The sequence below is a fragment of the Mobula birostris genome, chromosome 7 (genome assembly GCF_030028105.1).
Source record: "Mobula birostris isolate sMobBir1 chromosome 7, sMobBir1.hap1, whole genome shotgun sequence".
Classification (NCBI taxonomy): domain Eukaryota; kingdom Metazoa; phylum Chordata; class Chondrichthyes; order Myliobatiformes; family Myliobatidae; genus Mobula; species Mobula birostris.
Window position 1 is genome coordinate 49882879 of NC_092376.1, and position 23070 is coordinate 49905948.

Here is a 23070-nt window from a genome sequence, read left to right on the forward strand (position 1 = left end):
GGCACCGGTGTTGTCGCAGAGCAATTAGTGGTTAAGTGCCTTGCTCAAGGACACAACATGCTGCCTCAGCTGAGGCTCAAACTAGTGACCTTCAGATCACTAGACCAATGCCTTAACCACTTGGCCACGCGCCAACACATTAATGTACATAAATACTGAATAATCTGTTTAGAGCACAGACTACTCAGGCTGAACAGAAAACAATATTGTTTTCCTGACAATATTGTTTCGGGTCGAGACCCTCCTGATGAAGGGTCTCGGCCCGAAACGTCGACTGTACCTCTTCCTATAGATGCTGCCTGGCCTGCTGCGTTCACCAGCAACTTTTATGTGTGTTGCAAACAATATTAGTTGAGTTTTCTCAGTATTATGGTTTAACTAATTTTGTCACTGCCACTATCTTGCCTCTTAATCACTTCAGAATTATCTAATGGCATTAATATACAAAACAGCACTGTGATTTAAGAATGTCAGCTATTTCTCTTGGAAGTGAGGAGCTACTGTTGTATAAAAGCACAAGTACACTGAATATCTTTACTACAATGGTCTCTTGTTGATATTTATTAAAGGTTCAAAGGTTCATTTTATTATCAAACTATGCAGAATATAACTCTGAAATTTGTCTCTTCTCCAGATAGCCATAAATTACAGAAAACTATATAAGTAGTTGAAAGAAAAAATCAATCCCCCCACACAAAAAGATAAAGAAAAAGAAACAAAAACTCACAAACCCCAAACCCCCCTCCAATCCCTCCTTCACACAGGAACTAATAGATCACCCAATCCGCCAGCCCACCAATTGGCAACAAGGAAGAATAGGCGAGAACATGAAAAAATTAACATAGAATTGAGAGAAGCCAATACGAACTACAGTTACTTTGAACTACAGTTCAATCAATAAATCTCAGATTTTTGATAACATCTCTGAGAACATCACGACCCAGCAGCCCCTCCAAGGGCAGCAACTCAAACCAGCAGCCTCTCTGATGGTGGTGAATCAAACCAGCAACCCGTCCAAGGGCAGCAACTCAAACCAGCAGCCTCTCTGACGGCAGTGACTCGAACCAGCGGCCTCACCGAGGAAGGTGACTCAAACCAGCGGCCTCACCAAGGAAGGTGACTCGAACCAGCGGCCTCACCGAGGAAGGCGACACGAACCAGCGGCCTCACCGAGGAAGGCGACACGAACCAGCGGCCTCTCCGACAGTAGCGACTTGAACCAGTAACCTCTCCAGCAACAGCTACCAAAAAGCACTCTGCAACTAATTAGGAAACCTACATCTCCTACAATTTTCATGTATTTTCAATGATATAACAGTTGAAATGCAAATATTTATTGTCTATGGGGTCAAGGTGTCACAATTTGTAAGTCTGGCTCAAATACTTAGTTTAAACATCTTTCTACGGACCACAGACCTAGACCAGAAAAGTGAAGCATGTATCTCAAACAGAGTTCACTTCCCCACCAGGAGTCTCTTTGAGAAAAATGAACTGTGAAGTTGACTTTCAGTGCCTTATGAAAACAGTATGTCAATTCGTTAAATATCTCACTGGTGAGTATAACCAGCTTAATCCGAGAAATGACTTGGAGGAAGACTGAGGCACTGAACCAACTTGCTGCTCTCATCAGTATGTTTTAATGAGCTGGTTATTTGAACTGAGATAAACTCTCCTTCTGATTACCTAAATTCTCAAGAAGGTCATCAGCATTAACAATTGAAACAGAAATAGACACAAATAAAATCTTTATTACCAAACGTGCACGGTCTCATGTCAATCTGATCGGTTATTAACTGGGCATCCTTTTCTGGTGATCTAATTAGTGTATTTCGTGAATAAACCTACTGAACAATACCCCTATTAATCACTTTTGCCAGCATTTCTTCCATCTCAAGTTGCTGTTTGCCCAGTAGCTAGTAAATTGAGGGTGGCAAAACAACAAGGGTGTAACCCTCATTCATATTAACTGAGTTATAAAATCATATTTTGCTTATTATTCCACTAATTATGTATTGATGAAACGCTGATAATTAAATATACATTTCACACAAAGGCACAAAATAATCACCAAGATTCAGATTACCTCACACAGCGGCTTTATTAACTGAAGAACTTCACTTTTCACACCTCCGCTGTCTAATAGTGCACAGGTTAGTGTTTTTACCCACGTGTCATGGTTTGCACCCTGAGGTATCCACAAACAGCCATCATCAAGCTTTTCAGAAGGACTGGATCTGCTAACTACCGGCGACTCAGAAGCCTATGCCAACAAATGATAAGATTTACAAAATGGTTTATAAACCATTAATACAAAAAACTACCAGTTTATATTCAACTATTTTATGCAGAAGTTGAAATTTCAAATAATTCACACAATCATTTTAAAGATTTTGTGAAAAAAGTATGACAAATGTTTGGTTTGGAACAGGTTATGGTTGAGTTAAAATTACTGTAGGCTGTTACATTATGGCAACAAGCAGCCTTCCACTACTTTACTCATGATCAATTTTTAAGATGTGAAAACAAGTTTCAATTGGTTTTCAATGAAGAAAATTGTGCATTAGCAAAGTGCAATAAGATTAATTAGAAGACACAATAAAAATAAAATTTTTTAAGGTTATGGGAACCTATATGGAAAAACACCAAAATGCTGCAAAAAGATCGTGGGAGTTCTATAGTAGGACACTGAGAACAAACTTTGCATGATAAATCAGCATAAGAACCTCACAGATCATTACTGGAATAATATGTGCATCTTAAGTGCCCTTTTAAAGAAGGGATATTGATACCATAGAAAAGGTGCACTATAGAACCAATGGCTAATGCTTGATGTAATGGATAAAGTTATTATTTAAAAAAAACTGTTTCTGCAACAGGGAAGGTCAAGCAAATATAGAAAGTATTCAAAACTGTGGAAAAAATCCTTTCCTCCTTTACAAGAGGTTAAAAGGAAAACTGAAAAAAGAGAATTTAACCTTGTCACAAAGGAAGACTAGACATCTTTTAACACATGAAAAACATTACTACAAATAACTATTGAAAAAAATTCAATCAGAAAATTATAGGCAGTTTGAAGCGGCCTATGGGAAAACCAATAAAATGATACTAAAGAAGAAAGCTTGGTGGTAGAGCTGCCATCAGTTTATCAGATAACATTTTGCTTCAGATCAGATCACAGTTCTGCTTCTACTAACATATATGAAGCTGAATAATTACCTTCTTCTTGGGTGTTCGGAATGGTTGCAAATACATTAGCATGGGATCTGGACCATTGGGATTTTTCTTACTCAGCTCCCAGAACTGGAAGCCTGCTTGAGTAGCGAGTATATTCTTCGCACATTTAGCAGCTGCATAGCGAACATCAATACTGGCAGAAAAGAACAGGAAGGCATATAATGTGAAAGCAGGGTCATTACATCCTTAAACATAATATAAAATGCATATAAATAACCTGGATTTCTTTTCCCTTTAACTTATTGGATATTTCCTTATCAGACATCTAACTCTGTGCAGTCTTCTACACGAATAGCTCCTGAGAAAGTACTCATTACATTCTTTTGATGGAACTGCAACATGTTCGGACATTTTATCACTCACTCAGAACTGGATGGCTGGCAAGTTTAGACTGGGATTGCTCTAAGCTGACTGTCCCTCCAATTCCCTCTGCCTGCAAGGATTATGCTTTAAATTGGTAACAGACCAAATGCAGAAAGAAAAATCCAAATTTGCTTCCATGGTACAGAACATTGCTGTTTGTATCTAAAGTTCTACAGAATGATACTTAAGAAGCTCCTTATGATTTGCTTTTAGTTAGTTGCACGGTGGGGTTTTTTTTGGGTTTTTTTTTCCTTTTCTCTATTGATATATATATAAAAATTAGTATACTATTATGTTACCTTGGTACGTTATGTTTAATTACATTGTTTCTATCATTTTTTTGTATTAATATCTCCTGTAATTTTATTATATTCTAACAGTGTATTAGTGCCTATCTGGCTTACCTTTTTGTATACTTATTCAATAAAAAGATTTAAAAAGAAAGAAGAAGCTCCTCAGACTGGTGAGGAAGATCACTTAAGGTTCACAAATCACTGAGTTTTGGTTGAAAGGAGAATAAAAACATAAAAGGCTAGACTCTGCTCTGCCTAATCCCCCCTAAATGGCAAAGTTGAAATTCCAAAGTGATGTACAATGTGAATTAAAACCATTTTGCTTCAGCATGTTGTATCACATAGTAACTTAATGTCTCATTAGTCAGGCATTATTTTTAAAAAGGAAGCCTAGTTTTAAAGAGATTCAGCTAACCAAATCAACCTCAGGATGCCAAAATAAACAAATGTTCTGCAATTTTTTTTCCTTCTATAAATATAGGGAATTAGCAAATGCCACAATAAGCTGGAAATTGTCTGTCAAGTGAGGAGGCTGTAAGGGTTGACAGGCTTTGCCATCAACACAAATCAAAGCTACGACAAATATTCCTCCACCACTAAACCTGTCAACTTTGCAAGCCCACTAACGTTGGTATCATCCACATTTAGAGAACAAATTGGAATTCTTTAGCAAGTCTTTAAAAAATTCCAAATTTCAGTGAATTCTATTTCCTGCCTTAGAGTAGAATGCATGTTAATCCCTTAATAACTTTTACCAGCATGAAACTATGGCCAACTACAGACTGCATTCTTTGAGTACGTAACACAGAATTACTTTCCAGTCAAGCTGGTGTTGGTTTTCAAAGGTTATGTTATTCATTTAGATAGATAGATAGATATACTTTATTGATCCCAAGGGAAATTGGGTTTCATTACAGCCACACCAACCAAGAATAGAGTATAAATATAGCAATACAAAAACCACAAACAATCAAACAACAAATGCAAACTATGCCAGATGGAAAATAAAACCAGGACCAGTCTATTGGCTCAGGGTGTCTGACCTTAAGCAAAAGATGCAATACTATTATGTAGTAAAGAGTCATAAAATTATGTTTTGTCCTTTAATAACATGGTGAATGACATTTTAATAATTGTGTGCTAGAGAATTAGGGCATTATTAAAAGTTAACTAAATGGAGTTCCAGATGATTATTTCTAACACTGGGTGAATAGTTACAATAGAAAATCCACAATGGAAAATCAAGACTTTGCCTTGGAAATACAATTACGCATACATGGATTCACATTATAAATCATTAAATAGAATCATGTACAAGCAAGCCTATCACTTGCCTCCAGTGCCATCACAGCATGTCCACAACTCACCAACCCTAACCGTAACCCTATGCAACTGGATCCTTGATTTCCTCATGGGGAGACCAGTCAGTGCAGAGTGGAAATAACATCTCCTAACTGACAATCAACACTGTTGCACCTCATGGATGTGTGTTAAGCTCACTGCTCTACTCTCTCTACAACCATGACTGTGTGGTTAGGCACACCGCAAATGCTTTAAATTTGCTGGTGACACAACTGTTGGCAGAATTTCATATGGCAACAAGAAGGCATACAGGAGTGAGATGGATCAGCTGTTTGAGTAGTATCACAATAGCAACCTTGCACTCAATGCATGACCAAGGAATTGATTGTGGATTTCAGGAAGGGGAAGTCGAGGGAACACAAACTCGTTAGATTCTGGACTAGTTCCTGAGGATTGGAGGGTGGCTAATGTAACTCCACTTTTTAAAAAAGGAGGGAGAGAGAAACCGGGGAATTATAGACCGGTTAGCCTAACGTCGGTGGTGGGGAAACTGCTGGAGTCAGTTATCAAGGATGTGATAACAGCACATTTGGAAAGCGGTGAAATGATCGGACAAAGTCAGCATGGATTTGTGAAAGGAAAATCATGTCTGACGAATCTCATAGAATTTTTTGAGGATGTAACTAGTAGAGTGGATAGGGGAGAACCTGTGGATGTGGTATATTTGGATTTTCAGAAGGCTTTTGACAAGGTCCCACACAGGAGATGAGTGTGCAAACTTAAAGCACACGGTATTGGGGGTAAGGTATTGGTGTGGGTGGAGAGTTGGTTAGCAGACAGGAAGCAAAGAGTGGGAATAAACGGGACCTTTTCAGAATGGCAGGCGGTGACTAGTGGGGTACCGCAAGGCTCAGTGCTGGGACCCCAGTTGTTTACAATATATATTAATGACTTGGATGAGGGAATTAAATGCAGCATCTCCAAGTTTGCGGATGACACGAAGCTGGGTGGCAGTGTTAGCTGTGAGGAGGATGCTAAGAGGATGCAGGGTGACTTGGATAGGTTGGGTGAGTGGGCAAATTCATGGCAGATGCAATTTAATGTGGATAAATGTGAAGTTATCCACTTTGGTGGCAAAAATAGGAAAACAGATTATTATCTGAATGGTGGCCGATTAGGAAAGGGGGAGGTGCAACGAGACCTGGGTGTCATTATACACCACTCATTGAAAGTGGGCATGCAGGTACAGCAGGCGGTGAAAAAGGCGAATGGTATGCTGGCATTTATAGCGAGAGGATTCGAGTACAGGAGCAGGGAGGTACTACTGCAGTTGTACAAGGCCTTGGTGAGACCACACCTGGAGTATTGTGTGCAGTTTTGGTCCCCTAATCTGAGGAAAGACATCCTTGCCATAGAGGGAGTACAAAGAAGGTTCACCAGATTGATTCCTGGGATGGCAGGACTTTCATATGAAGAAAGACTGGATGAACTGGGCTTGTACTCGTTGGAATTTAGAAGATTGAGGGGGGATCTGATTGAAACGTATAAGATCCTAAAGGGATTGGACAGGCTAGATGCAGGAAGGTTGTTCCCGATGTTGGGGAAGTCCAGAATGAGGGGCCACAGTTTGAGGATAGAGGGGAAGCCTTTTAGGACTGAGATTAGGAAAAACTTCTTCACACAGAGAGTGGTGAATCTGTGGAGTTCTCTGCCACAGGAAGCAGTTGAGGCCAGTTCATTGGCTATATTTAAGAGGGAGTTAGATATGGCTCTTGTGGCTACGGGGGTCAGGGGGTATGGAGGGAAGGCTGGGGCGGGGTTCTGAGTTGGATGATCAGCCATGATCATAATAAATGGCGGTGCAGGCTCGAAGGGCCGAACGGCCTACTCCTGCACCTATTTTCTATGTTTCTATGTTTCTAAATCAGTCCTCATCGAGGGATCAGCAGTGGAAAGGGTGATCTGATTCACGTTCCTGGGTGTCAACATCTCTGAAGATCTATCCTGGGCCCAACATACCAACACTGCACAAGATCAGAAAAAGCTGCAAGAAGTTGCAAATTCAGCCAGCTCCATCATGGGCACTAGCCTCCCCAGCATTGAGGACATCTTTAAAAGGCGTTGCCTCAAAAGGCAGCATCTGTTATTAAGGATCTTCATCACTCAGGACATGCCCTTTTCTCATTGCTACCATCAAGGAGGTGGTACAGGAGCTTGAAGACACACACTCAACACTTTAGGAACAGCTTCTTCTCCTCCACCATTAGATCCCTGAGTGGACAATGACTCCATGTACATTACCTCATTATTTGTTTTGCTCTCTTTTTGCACTTCATATTTAATTTAATTTTGTACACATATTTCTCATTGTAGTTTCAAGATTTTTTTTATCATGTATTGCAATGTACTGCTACTGCAAAACAACAAATTTCATGACATATGCCAGTGATATTAAACCTGATTCTGATTCTAATTCTGAATCTGTACACCTTTTTGGAATATTGGAGGAAGCCAGAGCACCAGCAGGATACCCACGTGATCATAACAAATAAAACTAAATTTTAAAGATCTTAGATCTTTAAAGCAATTCTCTGCCTCTCGCTGATATGATTCTACAGAATGGTATAAAATTTTAGTAATATTCTGCACGATAAAGACAATAATTCACAAAAATTTAGTCAAATAATTATTGCACATTTTGCAGGCTATAAAGCAAATAGCTTAGAGATCTGCAAGAGCAATACACACAAAATGCTGGAGGAACTCAGCAAGTCAGGCAGCATCTCCAGAGGGGAATAAACAGCTGACATTGAGTCGATACCTTCAACACGACTGGAAAGGAAGGCAGCAGAAAGGGGAGGGGAAGGACTACAAACTGGCAGGTGATAGGTGAAACTACGTGAGGGGGAAGGTGGGTCAGAGGGGATAGGTGAAAGAGGCAAAAGGCTGAAGAAGGAATCTAATAGGACAGGATAGTGGACCATGGGGCAAAAAACGGGAGGAGAGAAACCAGAGGGAGGTGACAGATGAGAAAGGGTAAGAGGGTAACCAGAATAACAAACTGAAAAAGGGAAAAGGAGGAAGGGGGGAAGAAATTACCGGAAGCTAGAGAAATTGATGTTCATGCCGTCAGGTTAGAGGCTACCCAAACAGATTTGTTTTTAGCATCTCTAAACATATAAAAACTTACCATTGATCAATGAGGGCATTATTAATTACACTTAGAAGAATGAAAACCAATTTAAAATCATTTTCTTTCAATAGTTCCATTGCTTTGAAATGAAATTCATCTTTCTTATGTTGTAAAGCAATAGTGGAAAAGTCAATTGGACCCATTTCTCCTAAGCACTTTCCTGCAGCTTCTGAAATCACAGAATGAATGTAAATGAAAAGGATATATTCAAATATGTGAATTACAAACTATACAATCCAGACAACCAATAAACTGCATTACAATTTTTCATAATGGATAGAATATCCCAGCAACATGGACACAACAGTGTACCTCCTTGAACTAGTAATGTAGTATCTTCAAGGGAAAGGGTGTTCCCATAGTGTTTGAATCCAGTGGTAGTGTCAAACCCCTCTGGATAAGGAAACTGTTTAATCAGCTGCATATAAGTCCCAGTTTTCAAAAACACATGATCCTCTGCAGCAGCCATCACAAGCAGAATTGGCTTTGAGTTAATCATCCTTAATTTTATTATACCAACTAACGTAAGGAAGAATTGAAGTGAGATGATTTAAACTAATTTCAGGCAGGGCTCTTGAAACCACTGAACATTCCATCAGATCAGGCTGGATTTTCCATCATGTGGCACATATTCTATACTTTGAATCCCAATCTATCTTCATTTTTTGAGCTTAGCTGGGAGGCATAGTTTTGCTGGGTTGTGCTCTTGTGATGTGCCTTTGGAATACTACTATGTTAAAGGCATTACATAAATAAAGTTACACACATCAAAGTTGCTGGTGAACGCAGCAGGCCAGGCAGCATCTCTAGGAAGTGGTACAGTCGACGTTTCAGGCCGAGACCCTTCGTCAGGACTAATTTAACATAAATAAAGTTGTTGCTTTATGATGTTAGTTTACTTGTTCTGGAAGACCTCCCAAAAAACTTAGTAATGTCCAATGGTTCCTTAAACATTTCCAGATTGTTGGCTCCAGTACACAATCTAGGAGTCCACAGTATGTGTTAATCAATCTGAATAAAGGACTATTTCAAGTTCTAAAATTGCAGTTTACAGGAACAAACTAGTGCCATATTCCAATTTTTAAACTAATATACATGAAAATTGGTCAGTAAATTTAAAGTGTCACCTCTGAACGAGAGAGTTTCTAGCTCTCTGATACTGTGCTTGTGTATGGTTCTCCATGAAGCCTAACAACAGGGATCAATCTCCTCCCCCTCCCACCCCACATCACTCATTGAATCTTCGGCTGATTAAACACTCACCTAATATATCTTTTCCAGCAGGGTGACAGATAGCAGACTTACACAGTTGCAGGAGATTTACAACCAGTTTCACAAGGACACTGGATGCTGGATCATCTGAAGAAATTACAGAAATGTTTGTTAAAATCAAGTCTATTAACATACCCAGTAACACTATTTTAAAAATATGACTAGAGAAACTTCCACCATTCATACTGAAACTTACGAATTAAATTACTTGCCTATCATAGTTGGAATGATGAAAACTGAGCAAGGAATCTTTCCTTTTAAAGAAAGAGAATGTACACATGCCTTCTCCTTGAGCTCCTAAAAATATCCTTGCACATTTTCCACCATAAATGCACATACAAAATTATGGATTGGAGGCACAAGATACAGAAGATGCTGGAATCTGGAGCAACACACAAAACAACTTAAGGAACATAGTGAGTAAAGCAGCATCTATGCATATAAATGGACAGTTGATGTTTTGGGTCAAGACCTTTCACTTGGAATCACCTGGACAGTCCAGATGAAGAGTCTTGACCTAAAATCCTAACTGCCTATTTCCCTCTATGAACTATAGATTATATGGGAATATCTAGTTAAAAACCAGAGTCATCACAATGTCTATTATCAACGTTTTTTTTATGCCATGGACCCCTACCATTAACCAAGGGGTCCAAGGACTCCAGTTGGGAACCTGTGATCTAGGATAACATGTCATATGATCACAGTGGTTTATAAAATTTTGGCCAGAAAGATGATTACCATTCATAATCACTTGGGACACTGGCACAGATGTGGACGTGCCAAACCTCTTGGGAAGTCCTCATTACTATCCCTTGACTTTGGCTTTGGTGGTGGATTCTTACTGAGTAGCAGAGCTCCCACTTTCTACAATTAGGAACCAAAGAGGTGGTCTGAGGTTGCAGAAGACGAGAGGGAAGAATGTCTGTTGTTTGAAAAGATTTTTTCAAATGAGGCAATGAAACTGTCCAGGCTCCTTGAACGTTTCAAAAGAATATACTCTGATAAAGCAAATGAGGACTTGGCTTATTTAACATAAGAAAATTGGCAGATGCTAGAAATCCAAAGCAACACACATAAAATGCTGGAGGAGCTCAGCAGGCCAAGCAGCATCTATGGAAAAGAGTAAACAAGTTGACGGCTTGGGCTGACTCATTATCAGGACTGGAAGGAAAGAGGAGAAGTTAGAGGAGGAAGACATTTCACCTCTTCCTTTCCAGTCCTGATGAAGAGTCTCAGTCCAAAACATCAACCGTTTACTCTTCTCCATAGATGCTGCCAGGCTTATTTTAAGTCACTTCACTTAATCTTTCAGAAATGGAAAACACTTCAAAACGTGTTTGCCAGCACTTCACAACAAAACGATAGTTTATTGCTTCATGCATTTCATTGCTAATTGCTAAATCTGGAAAGCCCCATACAATGGGAGAACTGATTCTTCCAGCAGTAAGGGAGGTTCTGAATACGGTTTTGCCTAAGTCACTGGACCAAATAATTTAAGCAATTCCACATAGTGACAACCCTATTCAAAGTTGAATAGATGAAATGTCTGAGAATGTGAAAGACACATTGTGCAACATACTTAGGACAACAGAGTTTAATTTGCAGTTGATAAATCAACTTCACCATGTATGCTTCATAAAAGATAAAACCATGGTTCAAGAGTTGTTATTTGCAAGAGGACTAGAAATAGATAAGACAGGGAAGTCAATATTTTAGTTCCTAAGCAACTTTTCAAAGAGAAGGACATTGCACTCCCCAACATTCTTACTTGTGCAACAGATGGGGCACTACCAATGACAGGACACTACCGAAGAAAGCTGTACCTGACATATTCACTGGGTAATTCACAGACAACATCCTGTCATAAAAATCCCAAGTGATCAGCTGCACAAATTATTAAGTACTGGTATCACAGTGGCAAATAAAATCAAGTTCCATGATCTCAATCTCCACTATTTCGAGAGTTTTGTATTGAGAATGATGAACAGTTTGAACACTTGCTGTTACACACAGTCAGATGGCTCTGAAAAGGAGACTGCCTAAAATGCTTTTATGCACTTTTTGAAACTGTGATACAATTCTTTGAAGATTTGAACGCTTCATTCAGTAATCAACTCAAGAATTTTAGGCATGTCATTGCTTGTTTGTCAGAATTACTAATAAAGTTTAATGAAATCAATCTTTAATTGCAAGGAAATTATGTCAATCTTATCAAAGTCAAATCAGTCGTCTCCACACTTCTGTCCAAGCTAACACCACTTAAGCGGAACACTAGCTGTCACAACCTTTACAAATTTCTGAGACTCTGAATTAGAAGAGAAAGAAAGAAAGATGATCTTCAGATATACGATGCACACTTGGGTGAGCTGCATAAAGTCATGCCAGAGGTTTCAGGATCAACCCTCGATCCACATTGGGTAATAAATCCATTCCTGAACACTTGCAATGAGGAAACACTAATCCCACTACAAAATGACTTCAGGCTCAAGCTAAAGTTCAAATAATCATATGATTATGTTGCAGAAAGAAATCTCTGAATGCTATCTGGCACTGTGGAAAAAGGTCAAAATGTTCTTTATTGCCTTTCTAACATCATATTTAGCTGAGCACAGTTTCAGTACAGTTGCCCAACGTTTTTCAAAGCAACCAAACAGACTGCAAATTACTGAGTGGGGATCTGAGACTCTTTCTGGATGACATTCAGCACTAAGCCTATCCATTTCATTGAAAGGTGAAAAAGCAATGAAGTAGTGAATAGTTGGACTACTAATGTATGCTCTAAAATTGTTGCTAAAAATTGTTTTTATCATAATTAAATAAAAATTATTTGTAGCTTTGAATAGATTTGAATACATTTTGCAATTGTTTGTCATTGCTTTGAATCTGCAGTACGTATTTTTCCCCCCACTGCATTGCTGGGGACGTGTTCTGGGAGCCAAGAGGGTGGTAACTCAAAAAGGTTTGGGAACCACTGATCTAGGCTGTTCAAGATTGTTTGATGTAATTTCCAGTACACAAGTGTAAATGAGAAAGAAATAATTGTAACTTCAGATAAATGCAGCACAAAAAGAAAAGAACACAGTAAGGAAAAACAATAAATTTAAACAGATAAGATAGGTGATATACACAAAGTGATGCTAGGTAGAAGGTGACTGTCAGAAAATGATAAAGTAGTAGAGCTGGGGGGTGTGGAGGGGTGGGTTAGTGGGTGTAGGTGTTGATCAGCTTTACTGCTTGGGGAAAGTAACTGTTTGGAGTCTGGTGGTCTTGGCATAGATGGGAATGGGACATTTAGTCGATATGAAGAGTGGGTGGGATCCCTCATGACGTTACTGACCTTTTTCCACCACCTTTATGTATACATATCCTTGCTAGTGCAAAGGCTGGTACTGGTGATGTTTTGGACAGTTTTTGACTACCCATTTTAGAGCCTTCTCGTCCGCCTCAAGGCAGCTTCTGTACCATCCTGTGATGCACCATGCTAAGATGCTCTTTGTTACACATCTGTACAAGATTGTAGGTATTGACTCAGCCTCCTCAAAAAGTAGAGGTGTTTGTTAGCTTTCTTAATTCTGTAGGATGTGTTCTGGGACCATGAGAGGTTGTGCGAGAGATATACCCTCATGTGCTTAAAACTGTTCTCAGTTTCCAATGTAAAGAGGGGTGCGAGTTCTGCTGAGGTCGATAACCATCTCCTTTGCCTTGTTGACATTAAGGAAGAGGTTATTTGCCTTCACCAGGACTCGAGTTCTTCTACCTCCTCTCTGTAGGCCGTCTCATCATTGTTGGAGATGAAGCCCACCACTGCGGTGTCATCAGCAAACCTGACATTGTGATTATTTGGATGTTTGTTCAGACCAAACATCAAAATGGGGAGGAAATGTGATCTAAGTGACTTTGACCCTGGAATGATTGTTGGTGCCAGACAGGATGGTTTCAGTAACTGCTGATCTCCTCGGATTTTCACGCACACCAATCTCTACAGTTTAGAGAGGTGTGAAAAACAAAAAAACATCAAGTGAGTGGCAGTTTTAGGTGAAAACACCTTGTTAATGAGAGGGGACAGAGACTTCCTCACCATTCAGCACATCTACAACGAGCGCAGTCACAGGAAAGTAGCATCCATCATCAAGTACCCTCACCATCCAGGCCATGCTCTCTTTTTGCTGCTACCATCAAGAAGGTGGTACAGGAGCCTCAGAACCCACATCACCAGGTTCAGGAACAGTCTCTACCACTCAGTCATCAGGCTCTTGAACCAGAGGGGATAACTTCATTCTCCCCATCACTAAACTGTTCCCACAACCTCTGGACTCACTTTCAAAGACTCTTCATCTCATGTTCTCGTTATTTATTGCCTATTTATTTATTATTTCCTTTTTTCTTCTTTTTGTATTTGCAGTTTGTTGTCTTTTGCACATTGATTGCTTGTCTGTCCTGCTGACAGCGGTCTTTGTAGCTATTGAGTGTACTTCAGTCTATAATAGTGCTGCATCCAAGCTGAATTGTTGATACTGGAACAATTAGTACAATAAAGCTCAATTTTACAGCCCAAATTAATATACAATTGTGCTCTAATGAAATTATATTTCCATATATTACTGCCATGATTTTTATTTATTAACATACTATCAAACTACCTTGACACTCTTTCAGCAGAGTTTTAGAATCCTCTTTGTGAAGTTCTAGTTGTTTTTTTAGATCATTTAATCCCACAAGCCTGGTTAGGGGTAAGGAATCACAGGTGTTGACAGAAAGGAAATGATTGATTTCCTGAAACACAAAAACAGTATTGTAAAGACAAACATAAATACCAAATTGCTCTTTTCACATTAACTTCCACCTCACTCTCTTATCAAACCTTTTTCATTATCCATGGAATGAAACCATTGTTGCTGGTATGTCTCATTTGCATCTTGTCTATTTTTATTAGCCTTTTGCGTCAGTTTATTGATGCTGCAGCTCAATGGATTGGAGCACATAATGTGGTCTGAAATTTCAATCTTAAATTATCAGAGGTCAAGTATTTCTGATTAGATATGTTTTATACACCTTCTGCAATATATCAAGGTGGACACTAAAAAGATCCCCTCACATTATTTAAATAAAAACAAGCTTAGCAGAGTCCTGATCAATATTCCTCCTTCAAACACTTGTGTGTGTCACGTGTGAAGCCAAGCAGAGCTACAGAACGGATGATGCTAATGAAAGAGATAACGAGAGACAATGGAGAACCATTCAAAATGGTAATGAGAAGAGAGAGATTAACGAGAAAGAGACACATAATTCAGATGTTGGCGTCTGCCACAAACAATTTGCTTTGAACCTGAGGTATTTGAAGTTTGATGGACAGGTGATACCCCATCAGGGGGATAAAAATAGCGGGTTTGCTAAGGCACAAGACACACGCCACGAGACCCTGGAAAGAGCATTGTGCCCCACAAGTTGGTGGGAGTTTGGAGGACCGATTCGCAGGAATCGGTCAGAGGCTCACAGGGTTTAAAGGTACGATCGGTGGGAACCTGGTGTGTGTCCGCCCTTGCCTGGGTGCCGGGTTCACCACGGAAGAACGACTGCATCCGGAATGGAGGGGTCATAGTCGGTGACCACAGCGGGATCAGAAGGCATCAAAAGATTTGCCTGAAACCAACTGTATCTCTCACTCTCCCAACGGTACAACAACAGCAATTACTTCGAACTTCACTAGACTGAACTGCTTCACCTTAAGACTGATCATTTTACCCTTAGACTGCGATAGAGTTTGGTTGATTCCTATTACCCTATTTCTGTGTATATGTGTGTGTGTATATATATATATATATATATATATATATATATATATATATATCATTGCTAACCTGTTACATTTATATCCTTGCGGTTAGTGTACTGTATTACTTATTTCTTTAATAAAACTTTATTAGTTCCTAGTAATCACAGACTCCAATGAGTGTTCCATTTCTGCTGGTTTGACAACCCAGTTACGGGGTACGTAACATAAGTGGGGATCTCGTCACGGGATTTTGAACACCAAAATTGGGACTGGTTAAATTGATTGGGTTAAATTCCCAAAAAAAAAAAGGGCAAACAGCAGAAATGGAGATTGAGGAATTTCTAAAGATGCCAACCTTGGAGGCATTAGAGGATGCCAAGAAATCAGAATTGGCGACTGTTGCAAAAAGGTTGAATCTTTTTAAGGGGAAGCAGACAATGAGGAGAGCGGAGATGCACAGAGCCATTGTTGAGCATTATGTATCTAAAGATGTGTTTCCCCACGGGGTGCTGGAGGTGGTGTCTATGAGCAAACCTGGTGGGGAGGCGGTGCAGCTGCAGATGGAAAAATTAAGGCTCGAGCATGAGTTCTAAGTGAAGCAGCTAGAACGAGAAGAGAGAGAGAAGCAGCTAGAACGGGAAGAGAGAGAAAAGCAGCTATAATGGGAAGAGAGAGAAAAGCAGCTAGAACGGGAAGAGACAAAGAAGCAGAAGGAAAGGGAGTTTGAGCTGGAGAAATTAAGGATAGCTCTTGAGAGGGGCCAAATGCCGGACCAAGGTGGAGGGTTCAGGCCGGCCTAGGAGGTTAGGTTGGTTCCCCCATTTGAGGAGGTCGATGTTGCTTGGTACTGGCCGAGGGATAAGTGGGCTGTTCTACTCCAGAGCGTGCTTAAGGGGAAGGCTCAGCAAGCTTACTCAGCGTTGTCAGCAGAAGATGCCCAGAGGTATGATGTGGTGAAAGAGGCTATACTCAGGATTTATGAGTTGGTCCTGGAGGCATACCGGCAAAGGTTCTGGAATGTGAGGAAGCAGTGGGGCCGCATGTATTTAGAGTTTGCCCGTGAGATGCAGATGTATTGTGAGCGTTGGTGCGCCTCGAAAGGGGTCACTGGGGATTATGACAAACTGCTGCAGCTAATACTGATTGAGCAATTTAAAGGTTGTGTCCCTGAAGGTATGAGGCCCTATCTAGATGAGAAAGAGGCAGAAACCTTAGCGGCAACTGCTAAGTTAGCAGATGAGTACACGTTAACACACAAAGCAAAGTTTACCCCAAGTAAAAGCTACCAGAAGGGTAGTCGAGAGGGTGGAGAAAGTCTGCCGGCAAAGCCAGAAAGTAAGTCGGGGACTAGTGATAAGAAAGACGGGAAGCAGTTTGGTAGGAAGTCTCCTGGTTTCGTATGCTATAATTGTGGGAAAGCCGGTCACATTGCATCCAGGTGTTTTGCCCCAAAGAAGGAGACGGGGAAAGGAAAAACGACGACTCCGACTGGCTGTATTGAGCCAGCAAACAAACCGCTAGGGAAGAAGAGGTTTGATAGAGTTCAGGAAGGGTGCAAGAAGTTTACTTCGGCCGGATTGGTCTCGGTGAAGGAGGGGTCAACCCGAGTTCCAGTACGGATCTGGAGAGACACTGAGGCTTGTCAATCATTGATCTTAAGGAGGGTGTTAGAATTTAGTGCAGAGATCGAGATTGGGGAGGTCAGTGTGATAAAAGGCATTGGAAAAGGGACTGAAGCAGTACCTTTGCACCAGATATACCTGAAAAGCGACTTGGTCTCCGGACCGGTCACGATAGGGGGTGAGGCCCGAATTACTGATGGAAGGCGTGGTGGTCTTACTCAGTAACGACCTTGCAGGTGGAGATGTGTACCCAGCAGTAAAGCTGACGAGCAAGCCTGCCAGGACTGAGGTCCCGCCCATGGATTCACAGGTTTATCCCATTTGTGCAGTAACTCGACGCATGTCGAGAAAGGCTGCTGAAGCGAATGTGGATTTAGCTGAGATGCTTTTACCAGCCTTGTACCAGGAGGGTTAGAAAGTGAGAAGAAGGAGCATAGTGGAGCGTAAGGAAGTGAGGGAGTTGAGGTAGATTTATCATTAGCGAGGAAGGAATTTATACAGGCACAGGAACGAGACGAGGAGCTGATGATTTTGACGGAGACAGCTCTCTCTGAAGCAGAAATATAAAGGGAACCAGTGGGCTATTATGTGAAGGAGGGAGTACTGATGAGGAAGTGGAGACCAAGTACCGTGCCCGCAGATGAGGAGTGGGGGGTAGTACACCAGGTGGTAGTGCCGAAAATTTATAGGGACGAGATTTTTAACCTGGCCCACAAGATACCCCTCGGTGGACATTTTGGGGTGAGGAAAACAGTCGATAGAATTATGAAAGAGTTTTACTGGCTGAACATGAGGAAGGATATCATTGAGTATTATAGACGGTGTCACACCTGTCTGGTGGTAGGCAAGCCGAACCAGGTCCTACCTAGAGCGCCCCTTCGACCGATACCCGCTTTCAGGGAACCCTTTTCCCGAATAATTGTGGACTTTGTGGTTCCCTGCCCAGAACTGTGAGTGGGCAAGAATATGTGATGACTATGATGTGTGCCGCCACCAGGTTTCCGGAGGCGGTGCCCCTGGCAAGCGTCAAGTCTCCCGCAGTGGTAAAGGCGCTTGTGAAATTTTTCACTACGGTGGGGTTGCCAAGGGAGATTCAGTCAGATCAGGGGAGTGTCTTCACATCTCACACATTCCGTTGGATGTTGGATGAGATGGGAGCAAAGCAGATTTTGGCCTCCGCATACCACCCGGAGTCTCAAGGGGCATTGGAAAGGTTCCACGCAACATTAAAGATGATTAAAACTTATTGTCAATAGAACGCTAGGGACTGGGATGATGCCTTGCCTCTCTTGTTATTTGCCGTAAGGGACACAGCTCAGGAGTCATTGGGGTTCAGCCCATTCGAGCTCGTCTTCGGTCAGAGGCCCAGAGGACCTCTGACCTTACTGAAAGAGCAATGGTCCAGCCCAACAGTACAAGTCAATGTGATTGATTACGTTTTAAAATTTCCTGAGAGGCTTAAAAGAACCTGTGACCTCGCCAAAGAAAATCTACGAAGCTCCCAAACAAAAATGAAACAGTGGTATGATACACGAGCCCGCGAACAAGTGTTTCAAGTGGGCGATAGGGTCTTAGTTCTGTTTCCAGTGGTAACCAACCCCCTCCAGGCAAGATTCCATGGTCCACACAAAGTGATTAAAAAGATAGACTCTTTGAATTATGTTATTGAAACGCCGCTCAGACGTAAGCTGACACAATTAGTGCATATTAATATGTTAAAAGCTTACCACGATAAGAAAGCAGATCTAGTTGGTGTTATCACAAAAATAAATGAGGCTGGGGTGCCAAATGATAAGTGGAAAACCCATCTTGAAAAGATAAATATGGTGCCGACCAGATTGGAGAACTCTATTGTTTTGGCCAACTTTGCTGAATAAGGTCTTTCACTTAACCCCTGAGCAGAGCGAGCCGCTGATAAAGCTAATTAACCAGCATGCAGATGTATGTCCGGATGTCTCGAGGCGATGCAAGGGGACGGTACATGATGTTATTGTTACATCAGATCAGCCTATTAAGCAAAACCCCTATAGGATGAACTTGGAGAAGGGCAAGCTAGTGGAGAAAGAAATTGAACACATGCTAGCCACAGGTATTATTAGGCCATCCAAATTGGAATGGGCCTCTCCCTGTGTGGTTGTCCTGAAACCCGATGGGAGCATATGATTCTGTACAGATTACAGAAAGGTGAATGCCATCACAAAAACTGATGCTTACCCCATCTCTGGGTAGACGATTGCATCAATAAAGTGGGGAGGGCTAAGTACATCACAAAGATCGATTTGCTGAAAGGGTACTGGTATGTTCCTTTAACCAACTGGGCTAGAGAAATCTCAGCATTTGTCACTCCATCTGGGTTATACGAGTATATATATAATGGCATGAAAAACGCCCCAGGGACCTTGCAAAGGATGATTAATTCAGTGATAAAAGGGTTAAAGAATGCAGCAGCGTATATTGACGATTTGGTGGTCTGGAGTGACACGTGGGAAGAGCACATTGTGGCAGTAGAGGAACTGTTTAAACGGCTGTCTGAAGCCAAGCTGACAGTGAACCTCGCGAAAAGTGAGTTCGGCCACGCTAAGGTCACATATCTGGGGTATATGATAGGACAGGGGCAGCTGGCACCGATGCAGGCTAAGGTGCAGGTTATCTCTGAAGTTCCCATCCCGACGGACAAGAGGGCCCTGAGAAGGTTTTTGGGGATGGTGGGGTACTATCGGAAGTTTTGCAAAAACTTTGCAGATATTACCCTCCCTCTTACTAAGCTCTTGCCGAAGAATGAGAAGTTTGTGTGGAACGACCTTTGTCAACAAGCCTTCGAGAGTCTGAAGGCGATTCTGTGTCACCACCCTGTATTGAATGCGCCTGACTTTTCAAAACCCTTCTCCCTAGCAACAGATGCCAGCAACGAAGTGGCGGGGGGGGGGGGGGTTGCTGTTGCAGACAGACGAGAAGGGAATTGAACACCAGGTGGCTTATTTTTCTAAGAAGTTTAATGTCCATCAGAGAAATTATTCCACTGTGGAGAAGGAATTACTGGCAATCATTCTGGCATTACAACATTTTGAGGTTTATATTTGTCCAGCACAGAAACCACTGATGGTTTGCTGATCACAATCCATTAGTGTTTTTGACCACAATGAAGGATAAAAACAAACGCTTGTTAAGTTGGAGCCTGGTATTACAGGAATGTGATATAAAGATAAAACATATAAAAGGAACCGACAATGTGATTGCTGATTATCTGTCCAGGTGTTAAAACTTAAAGTTCTCTCTATTAGCCGAATAGCTGATGATTACCTGTATATTAGTGTGTATTTTATAATGTGCATTCATGCTCGTAATTTTTACCCCCGGTAAAAATTCTTTTAAGGATGAGGGTGTCATGTGTGAAGCCAAGCACAGCTGCAGAACGGATGATGCTAATGAGAGAGATAATGAGAGACAATGGAGAACCATTCAAAATGCTAATAAGAGAGAAGCGAGAGATTGACGAGAAAGAGACACATAATTCAGATGTTGGCGTCTGCCACAGACAGTTTGCTTTGAACCTTAACTATTTGAAGTTTGATGGACAGGTGATAGCCCATCAGGGGGATAAAAATAGTGTATTTGCTAAGGCACAAGACACATGCCACGGGACCCTGGAAAGAGCATTGTGCCCCACAAGTTGGTGGGATATTTGGAGGATCGATTCGCAGGAATCGGTCAGAGGCTCACAGGGTGTAAAGCTACAATCGGTGGGAACTTGGTGTGTGTCCGCCCTTGCCTGGGTGCGGATTCACCACGGAAGAATGTTCACATCCGGAACGGAGGGGCCACAGTCGGTGACCACAGCGGGATCAGAAGGCATTGAAAGGTTTGCCTGAAACCAACTGTATCTCTCACTCTCCAACGGTACAACAACAGCGATTACTTCGAATTGCACTAGATTGAACTGAACTCTGCTTCACCTTAAGACTGATCATTTTACGCCTAGACTGCGATAGAGTTTGGTTGATTTCTATTACCCTATTTCTGTGTATATGTGTATACTATCATTGCTAACCTGTTACATTTATATCCTTGATGTTAGTGTACTGTATTACTTATTTCTTTAATAAAACTTTACTAGTTCCTAGTAATCACAGACTCCAATGAGTGTTCCATTTCTGCTGGTTTGACAATCCGGTTACGGGGTACGTAACATATGCCACAGAAGAAAATTAATTGGCAAATTAGTAATTTATTGTTTGTGACAATTCTTTGTAGTAACATTCATATTTCTGTTTCTTTGCAGCTTTTGATTCTTTTCTTGCTCTTTAATTGATGTCATCTTCTTAGCAACTTTTTATCCATTAAAAAGTAAGTAGAAGTCCACTAGGTGATAATTCTACTAGGAATCAAAAAAAGAAGATTGGATTCAAGGAAAGTTAGTTTTTGTGTGGCAATAAACTACTGCAGAAGCATGGCTGCCTAACCATTGACTATGTTGATAGATTTATGGATGCTAAGAATTTCAGAAGATACAAAGAAAGTTAAAGTGAGTAACAGGTGTTTAGTGAATGGCAGAGCAGGATAAAAAGGCTGAAGGACAACTTCTCGATTACTTCCTGCTGCAGTCTTGCAGTAATGCCTATTGCTTGAGAATAAAACCTTTCCCCACTAATAAAAGTACATAGGATTTTTGGGTTAATAACTGTGACACTGATGCTCAAGTGAAAGCTTAAAATATTTTGCAATTCTTCGGAAGAAATGAAAAACATTTAATTCAAACCTCATGGCATACATTAAAAAATATTTTTACCTCTAACAGCGTGAACTGTTTCTTACTATACTTGATTTTCTCCTGGATAAGACGGAGCTCTCCGAATTCAGGAAGATCAGGGAACGGATCCAAACGCCTAATTGCATGGTACAGATTTTCATTGCCACGATTGGAAATCACTAGATACTTCAATAATGTCAGGGCCTGAAAGAGTTACAAATATAATACAATAAATGTCTAAATTAAAATAGAGAATAATAACCATGAAGAATCGCAAAACATTCAGAGGAGCAGAATGGGAATAATACATAATGTACAGCCACACAAAACTGAACTTTAGAAACAATGATCTATACTGGTTTCTAGTCCTTGACCTCACTGACCTAAAATTCTTATCCCTGCCTCATTTGGTCTCATGACTGGGTGACTTCCTTTCATCCAGAGCCATCTCTACATTTCTTTCAGCCAACACACACAAAGTGCTGGTGGAACTCAGCAGGTCAGGCAGCATCTATAGGAAGGATCTTGGCCCGAAACGTCGACTATACTTCTTCCTATAGATGCTGCCTGGTCTGCTGCGTTCCACCAGCATTTTGTGTGTGTTGTCTAAATTCCTTTTTCTTTTTCGCTAAAGCTCTATGTATACCCAACATATGACACTCTTACTGACTTTGTGTTGGCTTCCTTGATTGTGCTTTTGGTATACAGCGGAGACTTATTCTACGCTAAAAGTAGCAAACAGGAGGTCACTCCGGGAAGAGTAGGTAACCCCAATCTGGAAGGACTGTTTGGGGCCCTAACTGGTAGTGAGAGAGGAGGTGTAGGGGCAGGTGTGGCACTTGTTCCATTTGCAAGGATCAGTGCTAGGAGGAGTTGAGTGGGGAAGGATGCATAGATGAAGCAGTTGCGTAGAGAGTGATCCCTGCAGAAAGCAGAAAGTGGGGGAGAGGGAGGAGGGAAAGATGCTTTGGTGAGTGAGATCCTGTTGGATCTTGGCATAGATTGAAAGACTGCTTCGCCAAGCACCTACGCTCTGTCCGCAAGAAAAAGCAGGATCTCCCAGTGGCCACCTATCTTAATTCTGCTCCCCATTCCCATTTCGACATGTCAGTCCATGGCCTTCTCTACTGCTATGATGAGACCACACTCAGGTTGGAGAAGCAACACCTCATATTCCTTCAGGGTAGCCTCCAACCTGATGGCATGAACATCAATTTTTCGAACTTCTGGTAATTGCCACCCCTCTCCTTCAGCATTCCCCTCTTTCA

At 41.2% G+C, this 23070-nt stretch overlaps 1 protein-coding gene across 3 annotated transcripts in view; it reads right to left on the reverse strand.

Moving 5' to 3' along the window:
* Nucleotides 1-23070, reverse strand: part of atm (ATM serine/threonine kinase) — a 193120-nt gene that overhangs the window by 72190 nt on the left and 97860 nt on the right. For 2 of the 3 annotated variants that reach the window (XM_072263105.1, XM_072263103.1), the window contains exons 31-36: nt 21842-22006; nt 14301-14433; nt 9649-9744; nt 8383-8554; nt 3217-3367; nt 2084-2260 (exon numbers count right to left, since the gene is read on the reverse strand). In XM_072263105.1, the coding sequence (XP_072119206.1) occupies nt 2084-2260; nt 3217-3367; nt 8383-8554; nt 9649-9744; nt 14301-14433; nt 21842-22006 (894 nt within the window). Of the gene's footprint in view, nt 1-2083; nt 2261-3216; nt 3368-8382; nt 8555-9648; nt 9745-14300; nt 14434-21354; nt 21428-21841; nt 22007-23070 lie in introns of those variants that run through there. The other variant, XM_072263106.1, reaches the window with a different exon arrangement.